This window comes from Dendronephthya gigantea, unplaced genomic scaffold, assembly GCF_004324835.1.
Source record: "Dendronephthya gigantea isolate DGI-Jeju-01 unplaced genomic scaffold, DenGig_1.0 000176F, whole genome shotgun sequence".
Lineage (NCBI taxonomy): Eukaryota > Metazoa > Cnidaria > Anthozoa > Malacalcyonacea > Nephtheidae > Dendronephthya > Dendronephthya gigantea.
In genome coordinates, this window is record NW_021163186.1 from 390,236 (window position 1) to 400,368 (window position 10,133).

The following is a 10,133-nucleotide window of genomic DNA, read 5'->3' on the forward strand; positions in this document are numbered from 1 at the left end:
TCTATTGGTTTCTTCTTTTTAACTCTTAAAAGTGTCAGTCATGATCACAAAGAACACGGTTAAATGTCCAATAAATGTCCGATCCTCGAGACCTCGACTCTTCCCGAAGTGACCCTCGACACTTGAGGTTGTACCCACGACGCTCGAGAGATGACACTGATCTGAATATTGCAACTGATTGTTGTCTGAAGATGCCTTTGAAATAGTCAAAAATTTACAGTTTCGACCTGTGTCTTGCTTGATTCATACTTTGACTCTCAAGATGTCTTGTTTATTCGGAATTTGTTTTTTACTCTATTTTTTTAAATTGTCGGTTGGTCATGGTTTTTGATTGTTGAATGTTTGCTAACATTTACTCCAGTCACTCCAGCTACGTACAAAGATCATACTGCGTGAGCGTCACGCACAGTGGTCACGCAAGAATCACGCACGCGGGAAAAACACGAATATGGCGGGAAAATGGGGCTTTAATTTGACAGAAAAATAACATTTTGGAATGGTTCGATGTTCGTTCAATATTTTCTAAAAAGCAAGACAGAGAAGCAAGATTGTTAGCACGATGAAGCGGAAAAGAGTTGAGGTTGTAAGTAGACTAGTTAAGAATATTCATGTTTGCTTTTAACCATGTTAGATCAGATCTAGGCCTGAATATTCGTCCACGAGTTCACCTCCAAAGTTGCAAATTATTGCATCTTGTAAGAAACGTATTAAAGTTCATTGCTTGGGTTTTACAGAATGATGGCTTATCTGATTACGAGAGAAAGAGACTTGAAAACATCAAACGGAATCATGAAATGTTGAATCTCTTGGACATTGATATGGTACGTATGATACTGTATTGATTTGAATGAACATCATTACGCTGAGGTTTTGGTTTAAAGTACAAGTGTAGATTCTGTCAGTACCGTTGTTTAAAGTCACAATAGTACATCCATAAGTTGTGAACACACCAGAGAGCAACAATCTTCCCCTAGAGATAAATATGTCTTGCATCAGAACTCCAGTCAGACTATATAATTATCTGAAACTGCAAAACTATTCATTTGATATTAGCCCTTTTCCTAACAATTTGGTTTGAATTCATCTTTAAGGCTGCAAGTTTCCTGAAGAAGAAATCAACGTCCACGTAAGTGAGATCTCAGTGCAGCTATCTACTACATTCAGTGACCGAACACTGAAAGCCATGGTGTTTAGTTCATGGTTTATGTAATTTGTTTGTTCCAGTCCAAAGTCAAAGATGAAAATGAAAGTTGAACCCACAAGACGGTCGCTTAGAAATATTGAAAAGACAACTGGAAAGACCCAATTGCCATTTACGTTTAGTCCTCCTCCTGTAATTACAACTACAAATACGCAGCATTTTGCAGTGAGTATGAAATATCCTCTTGTATTGATTGTCAGTTCAATTGTTAAATATGGTCTTTGTTGACTGTAGTAACACACATTATTATAACTTTGCTTTTGAAAACAAAGAAATCAAATGGATGGTTAATGACAATGTTGCGGTATCTATATGGTACACTGAAAAAGCATAATTCTCCATGTTTAAGCATTTTTGACTCATTCTATTAATTTCTATATTTGTTTATATGTATGTAGAATGGCCCAGTGGATGCCGTACCAAAGAATGATATCGAGGAGGCTGAAAGTCAGGCTTTCTTAAGCGCCTTGGACAATCTGAATAAAGAAACCAAGGTTTGTACATCAAGAATAACTTAATGACAATCTTGTATGTGGTATGGTAGAAATGAGTTATAAGGTATGTAGAAGTGCCCAGTTTCTTATTGTCCTGATAGGAATTGCATTTCTTGATATTGGTTATTTTTTATTTATTCATGTAGGTGACCTGCAGTATTCTCTCAGAGGAAACTTCATGTTTTAAAAGGTCAGGTGAAAGGCTACCTTGCCAAAATAATTGTTTTTCATTAATTTAATACTGTAACTCTTCTTACATGTTGCAGTTACAAAGAAAGAATTTCAAAACTTCAAGTTCATCCAGAAAATGTGCACAAAGTTGTTCCAAATAGAATTACTACTATGGCCATTCATCCAAGCTGTGAGAAAACCGTTGTCTGTGCTGGTGACAAATGGGGAAATGTCGGCTTCTGGGATGTGGTAAGACATGTTAATTTGCAGAGATGAATTAGAGTGAATTAATAACAAATGAATTAGAGCTTTGATGATTATATTTCAATTCAAGGAAGCGACAAACACTGAAAATAATGGGATATACGTATATCGTCCCCACATTGGCTGTGTAAGAACAATGTTCTTTCATCCAGAGCGAAATAATGAACTGATGTCTTGCAGTGATGATGGAACAGTAAGACGCACAGATCTCAACTCCTGTGTTTTTGATGATGTAAGTAAAATGATGTAAGAAAAACTGTGATCAAAATCTAATGAATGAATAATTCTAAGATAAGATTTTTTCCTTTGACTTTTTGGATGCTAGGCCTTTGCAAATGTAGATCATTTCATGTTTCCACTCTCAACATTTTCAGCTGTATGCGTCTGAAGACAATTGCATTTCCAGTCTCTCCTATCCCTGCAACACCCGCAACACATTTCTGTTGGGATTTGGTAACGGTGAAGTGGGAGTCCTTGACACCAGGGAATCCTCCGAGTAAGTGAACATGATATTACTATTCTTGCGTGCGTGCATCACAGATCTCACTATATGAAACTGGACACATACTTCTCACTTTAAAGTACACTGAGGATCTGATTTAAGAACCTATTTTTATCTAAAATCTAGTTGCAAGAAACACTGGTGTCATATGAGACCTATAAAGTGCCTTCACTGCAGCCCAGATAACGGATATCTCTTCTGCACTTCGTCTTCAGATGCGTAAGTACTATACATTGTATATAGATTGTATATGGATGTTTCTGAAAGTGTGAATTGCCTTGTATCTGTTTTCCAGCAGTTGGTAATTCAATACTGAATTAGTAATGCTTTGGATTCATCAGTGGATGTATTTCATTTGTCATTTTTTACATACAGGACTGTTGTACTTTGGGATTTACGAAAAATAAAGGGGAAGAAGTCAAAAGTGGATGAATATGATGGACACAGACGTTCTATAAATTCCGCATATTTCTCTCCTGTCGACGGGAAATATATCTTGACCACATCCTGGGATGACTCAATCAAGTAAGTTCCCTTTTCCAGCCTGGGTCTGGGATGTGAACTCTTTTCGAAGACTGTGTGTATATTTCAGATCTTACTGCACTACAACTACTTTTCTATATCAGCTGATATATCCTAAGTAGCTCAGCTAATCAGGTTGCAAATACAGCAAGCACAAATACAGTAGCAGTGTTATAATTATGAGAAATACCTAGGGGAGTTTATATGTTACATTCTGAGACCTAAGTAAAAGTTCAGGATTTATAATCGGATATCAAATACCATTTTTTTCTCTTTTTGTCCAGAATCTTAGAAGTAACACCTTCAACAAACTTAGAAGAGAAACAAAAGTTCAAGTAAGCATATGTATTTAACCATTTCATCGCAATATATCACAGAGTCAGAGAATTGGTGTGCCATAGTTCAATACATGATTAAAACACCCTGTGTAGATTGCACTAGTAAGTTTACTTATAATCTCACTGCACTTGTTTGCAATGTATTTAAATTAATTTTCCACACGCATCATTGAGACTGGCTTATATTTTTTTCCAAGACATTATAATAACACTGGTCGTTGGTTGTCCACTTTCAAAGCAACATGGGACCCACAAAATGGTCGTGGATTTCTGGTTGGAAGTATGCTGGACCCGCGCAGGGTAAGTTTACAGAACTCAAATAGTTTAAAATGAGTTGTGCTGGTTGTATAAGTAAGCTGGATAGTGTCAGTCCATCCCCCAGATTTACTAGAGAAAAAGCTGAGAAAGAGTATTGCTACATTGTGACCAAAAAAATTGACCTCGACTTCTTAATCCTGAATCGTAAAATTACTTTTCAAAACCCAACAATCATGGTCTAATGATGTTTACAGATACAATTTTATCATGCTGAGCAGAAGACCACACCTCTCCTAGAAAAGTTTAGTGAAAATTTTACAACCATTTCCTCAACGAACGTATTTCATCCGACTAAAAACATTATTGCATCAGGAAATTCAAGTGGAAAAGTCTTTTTATGGTCGGAATAAACGGTTCAAAATAATGCGTAAATCAGTATTTTTTAGATTTCGTTGTTGTACATAGACCGAACTTTTTTCTATCATGCAGTGTCTATAACTGTTCAATAAAGTTAAGTTTTGTTACTTGTTTTTTGTTGTCCTTTAGTTATCGTTTTGGTTGTTCTTTTAGTTGTCCTTTAGTTGTCGTTTTAGTTGTCCTTTAGTTGTCGTTTTAGTTGTCCTTTAGTTGTCGTTTTAGTTGTCCTTTAGTTGTCGTTTTAGTTGTCCTTTAGTTGTCGTTTTAGTTGTCCTTTAGTTGTCGTTTTAGTTGTCCTTTTAGTTGCCCTTTTAGTTTTCCTTTTAGTTTTCCTTTTGTTACTTTAATTTAAGTTGTTTTCGATATCGCTATATTAATAGTAAAGTTCCTAAGGACTTTATTTATAGTGCACTTTATGTAAGCGAGCCCTACCACGAAGATTGGCTTGTGTAAAACCTTTACAAAAACCTTTACATTTTAATGATTATATTGTATTTTCTTATGGTCAAGTCGTTCATAATCTTTCAGTCTTGAGCTCAGAACGTTTCCTGATCACGTGGCCTATGCATGACCCTTACCCTTGAACAAAATCCGTATATAAATTACTTTCTTCCTCCAAGGCAAGACAAGGTTAGGCTGGCCTAAAGTACGATTAAATTGGGGAATATCCCGAATCAGATTGATTATTTGATTTATGCTACATTGAGGTTTCTTGGTCGTTAACGCTAATATGTAAGTTATGTAATATCTTGTTTTTAATAGTGTACTTCGCTGTCAATACCAGCCACATTTCCAATATAAGACCTTGGACCGTGGCTTAATTCGGCGACGAACTGCATGTCGTTTATGCATGCAGTGTATTTTGACTGCCTACTGTCTGGATCATAATAATTCCTGTGACTTTCCTTTAATTCAGAATTACATTCACATTTCATTCGCTTCCACTGTTCCCTGAATCGTTCAGTAAATACGTTGCCTCCTATAATACAAAGCATTTTATTTCGTGTTGAATTATGCAAGATTTCGCAGCTCGTATTTCATGTAACAAAATATTTGCTTTATTGCTTAGGTAAGTCCGTCGCATCTATCAGCTGAACTAAAATCAGTAAAACAATCCACAAACGAGAGAAACTTCTTGAGCTAACAGCCTCGCGATGTCTTTAACTCAGCTAATAGCTCTCGTGTTCGGCTAGCTTCACTGCATGACAACAGAGTTTGCGACAAAAACAAGATGTTTTTTTAAATCTATTTCCGTTTAGTCCTTCCGAAAGTGGAATGTATAGTGATTTCTCGTGAAGTGGCGAAATTATATATTCATTTCCTAATGCAGAATCAAACTGTGTAATACGCATTATTGAAGCAACGTTATTTAACTTTTCACAATGCTTTCATTGATGGTGCTGTCTCAGTCCACGAGTGTGTGCTTCCCCAGCTTATGCTCACAACAATAATAAAGCAACTTTGAATCACACTATTTCCAATTTAAGACCATTTTGATACGCAGCTGTTTTATCTTACAGCTTAAACAATGAACAACATCACATCGGATCCAACAACGTAAGTTATGATTTTAGGATTTTCAACATTTTCCTTGTTTAATCTTGATGAATATTTTCAGGACTCCATGTGCTGTGAACAGAAGATATTATCCTCACATGTTCTTAATACCAGCTGTAAGTTTTTAGATGTTCTTGAATTTATACTCCTTGCAAATCTTGCGCTAGAAAACACACCAACATCGCAGGCATCAGCATCCAGCGGAGATCTTTGTTCATGCCTGTTCATGTACTGTAACGTTACGTCGTTAGTTACCATTAATCTATATTTACGATTTAAGGTAATAATTATTACAATCTTGGCCTTTTTGCGAAGACGGAGCAGTTTTAAGAAGCAAGTTTGGGGAGGTCGACCTGGACTAGTTATGTGAGTTCGTCATAAAGATGTAATCAGTTCCCCAAATGCAGCCTTCATGAAACAGTCCTCAAGGAATCAGACAGCGGATGCACAAAGCATTCTCGTATTTTCACTGATCATTTAGGATGGTGTTCCAGGAGCGTGTAAAGTCATTTCTTTTATCTTTTATGTAGACCTATAGACTTCCTTGGAATCGATCATGATCGACTGGCAATCGTGTTTGTGTTCGGAGCTGCTACTGGTTCAATCGTTGATCTTATCCTCACAAAATACGAAGGAAGGAATATTTGGGAAACCGGTATGAATCTGGCAAATTGCTATTTTTTTTCTTCACCCGGAGTCGGTTGTGTCAAGCCCGTTTAGCTTAAACAACGGATAAGTCAAAATGAAATAACACTCTTACATCTCTCTTGAATGAGTCAACTTGAATATTATGCACTGAATATGTAGTTTTAAACAGTATATTTGTATTAAGGTTAAAAACATTTTGTGTAATAGATCTTTCTTATAATGACGCCAAACGCGGGAAGTCTGATGTTACACGAAATTTAATTGGCTCCACAAAACTGTCGAGCCAATCAAACTTCGTGTAACATCAGACTTTCCGCGTTTGACGTCATTATGAAAAAGGTCTATTGCTCGTTGAATAAAACGATAGACGTGATTTCAATTTTGAGCTTATCCGCCGTTTAAGCTAAACGGGCTTGATACAACCGGCCCCTGTCCTGAAGTATCTTTTGAAGGCCTCGATTTACAGGCGACCTTGGTCCAGTGTCCGACAGAAATTTAATAGGAAATCTTTATGTGTTTTGTATGTAGCATTTATTGGTATTGGCATTGCTCTAGAGGTAGCTTTTCTATATTACCCATACTTTGCGTGTTTGGCGTCGTATCACAGAATTATCGGAGCGTTGATGGGACTACCTTATGCATCAATTATGTAAGTTGGATTAAGAAATATTATGTAAGTTAGAGCCTAAACTATAATGTGACTAAATGTACGTGTGTATATAGCGAGATTATTTTGTGTGTTATTAAATGAGATGTTTTGTTGCAGGTTTGCGCTAGGAAAAACGATGGATCTTGAAGAGTGTAATGTAAGTACGCAAGGCTGCTTTTCCTTGGTGGCTTCGTAAATTACCAGGGTAGAATGCATTTAGTTGAAAGTAATTAGCGCGCCTGAATGACCAAGGCAGTCTGTTTCGTTAGCTCAGTTGTCCCCTTCACTGATGATGAAGATCCTCTGGTCACACAAATAGACCGTAGGGCGTGTACTTTAGAGAAATCTCACTCCTTGTATTTTCCAAATGTTTTGTGTTCGCTAAAATTTTTGAATAAGCGTCTATTTAGCATGCGTAGATGGCGTCACACTCTCGAAAGTTTGAGACCTCTGGTATAATGTCAATTCTGTGGTAAAATGGCGCAATGGTAAAAAATCAAATTTATTTATTCAGGGCAATACGAGAACTTGGCAAGATGTTGTTTTTATGTACATATTACCAAATATACTGACAATTATATGTCACTTGTGTATTCTGGGAAAGTTTATCATTGTGCTGTACCAAGAGATTAAGGAATACGGGATCTTTGGAATCCAGATTTTCGATCGTAGGGTAATTAATACTTTTGTGTTATACGAGATGCATGTACGAAGACAAGATGCATGTCAGGTTTAATCGTTGTGAACTTAACATTGCTGGTGTTCATTCAGAATGAAGATTTATCCATGCAAGTGAATTTGACCAGGCCTTGGTTAATAAACCATGTGAAGGATCTTATTAAAAGAAGGTATTGCATGTATACACGCATGGTTATATTGACACAAATGCATATGGATACTTCGACTATTATATTCTCTTTCGTGATGGTAGATTTTATAGTATTTTTCATTCTATTTCGTAGAACACCTCAATATTCAAGGACTGAGTATTACTTAAGGAAAATCTACAATCCTGAGAAAAGTAGGTATCATATCGCACACACGCGGTGATTGCAATGACGCTGTGGTGAATAACTACAGTATATACAATACCAAACCGTTTCCCCTATGAACACCATTCTATTTACATTCTATACAGTCTTGTTTACGATAATTAACACCGCGCGATGTATGTTAGAAACTACTGTTCGTCTTTCTCGCAGAATAGTGAGCTTAGCATTCACCAAATCTACGACGTAAGTATTAGAGACTCCTTTTGATAAACAAAGCCAGAGCCGTATGTAAACAAATTATTATACTGGTTTCCTAACACTACTAATAGCAATTTTCATGTTACGTCCACGTCGTAGATTTGGCGTATCTTAAACTCGCTAATCTGATGCAGGAATACGCAAATTCTTCTTCAGGAGAGAAAATTAGGTCATGTTGAACTTTTTTGTTAAAATCACTCCATTGTTTTCTCAATCTGCACAATGTTGCATTTTTTTTAGATTTTAAATTTTCCACTCAAACGCTCTCCGTTGTGATGATATGTAGTATTTTGTGCTACAAAGTAAGCTTATAAAATTTTGATTTTGAATTGTAAACCATGTCATAATTTTGGCAACTGCATGCATGCTATCTTTCCAGATTTCGTTCATACTTGTTTTGCAAGCAAGTACGTTACTGGACGCAATAAATGATGACGATTCTGATCATATATTGGTTAAACTTTCACGTGGATTTTTTGGTTAGTTTTCTGAGAAATATATTGTGAAGTTTGTTCTTTTTTTACTTCTATGAACTACGAAATATTGATGCACATGAGTATAATAATATTTGCTTGTGGTAGTTTAGATAACGTTGGATAAAATGGCGTGAAAATGACACTATATTGTGTTGTAGTAAATTTCACGATTAAATTGTTTATATATAGGTGCATTACTCGCTGGGACTATCCTCACTGCTATTTTTTGTGTCGTGTCCATCATTCGTTTTATGGAAAATCATAAGTATGTTTTAAAAAACGTTTCTCTATAACAATTCACAAAAATTTCATTTTTCATTTGTACGAGTCCGTTTATTTATACTGAGCCAGGTGAAGAGCGGCTCTGTGAAACGTTTTTGTTTATGTTCTCCAGGAATAACATGCTGCAGATGTTTAAGGGGGATAAATCGTTCATTCCACGAAAGATCAATGTCACTCAGTTCATGATAGTAAGTTGAATATAAGCATTCTCAGACGAGACATCATTGCAAATCTTGGCAACTGTGGTTAGTTTCATATTTATTGCTCCTATACCTTGCAAGTGAAATCTTTTTACCCATCTTTTAGAATAATCCTTTCTTAACTCTAAGGGGCTGTTTACATGAGCCCGGTTACCCGAGATTCAACGAAGCGTGAGATGATTTTGAGGTATTGAAATGAGCAGATAACATGATCCTGGCAGTCGTATAATCACAACAACAATAGCATGTGCTTGTTTGGTGTCCTAAAGACTTATTTCAATACCTCAAAGTCCTCTCACGCTTCGTTGAATCTCGGGTAACCGGGCTCATGTAAACAGTCCCTAACTGAGTAAGGTGGTTATTTTACTAGGGAAAGGGATTACGATATCACAGTTATCAGATTGGTTACTTCCTGTGGGGTGAGTGTACTTGAAAAGTTTTTCCTCTTCTTAATTGAAATTCATGTGTATTGCTGAATACAGGTCTTGAAGTAAATGGGCCTAGCTTTGAACTGTTCGTCCACGTTAAAGAACCAGGCCTTTACAGATTGTGCTCGGCAACTTTTGAGCAACTTTTAAAGATTTGAGCGACTATTCGGAGCAACTTTTGCTTTTTTGAGCGACTTTTAGGCTCTTACACGTTCCATACTGCTACTTCCTTACAAATTAATGAATAAAATCTCGACCATAAAAATATTTATTAATATACTAGTACAATCTGTAGAGGCCTTTTAAAAGGACAACTACCAACCTCGTACCCAGGGTGAAAACTACCTATATAACAATCTTTTGCAGTCTTTTCGCTAGTTGTATAAATGGATTTAGATAAAATTTTCTTTTCTTTTGTTTTCTTTATAGGTTACGCGTTGCTTCTTTCGTTGTTCTTTCTTATCTGTTTCGCTCTA

At 36.3% G+C, this 10,133-nt stretch overlaps 2 protein-coding genes across 3 annotated transcripts; both read left to right on the forward strand.

Moving 5' to 3' along the window:
• The first annotated feature begins 447 nt into the window (after positions 1-447).
• On the forward strand, positions 448-4,305 carry LOC114538171 (WD repeat-containing protein 76-like). Of its 2 annotated transcripts, none has more exons than XM_028559291.1 (14): positions 448-583; positions 735-821; positions 1,092-1,126; positions 1,225-1,366; positions 1,600-1,695; positions 1,842-1,885; positions 1,962-2,115; positions 2,201-2,362; positions 2,505-2,626; positions 2,759-2,851; positions 3,008-3,157; positions 3,439-3,489; positions 3,690-3,792; positions 4,005-4,305. In XM_028559291.1, exons 1-14 carry the CDS (start codon positions 560-562, stop codon positions 4,158-4,160), a joined length of 1,419 nt encoding a protein of 472 aa, XP_028415092.1. In that variant the 5' UTR covers positions 448-559; the 3' UTR covers positions 4,161-4,305. The 2 variants fall into 2 exon arrangements, with proteins under 2 accessions (XP_028415092.1, XP_028415093.1); XM_028559292.1 differs by having other exon boundaries at positions 448-580.
• Positions 4,306-4,478: 173 nt separating this feature from the next.
• Positions 4,479-10,127, forward strand: LOC114538161 (stimulated by retinoic acid gene 6 protein-like; the record flags this gene model as incomplete). The annotated part of the gene is made up of 16 exons (XM_028559280.1): positions 4,479-4,899; positions 5,655-5,724; positions 5,786-5,840; positions 6,005-6,090; positions 6,255-6,379; positions 6,901-7,021; positions 7,139-7,178; positions 7,536-7,694; positions 7,793-7,869; positions 7,984-8,042; positions 8,512-8,573; positions 8,651-8,750; positions 8,937-9,012; positions 9,142-9,217; positions 9,600-9,648; positions 10,087-10,127. Coding segments are annotated over exons 2-16 (1,155 nt in total), but the record flags the coding sequence as incomplete, so codon positions are not given.
• Between the last annotated feature and the right edge of the window lie 6 nt (positions 10,128-10,133).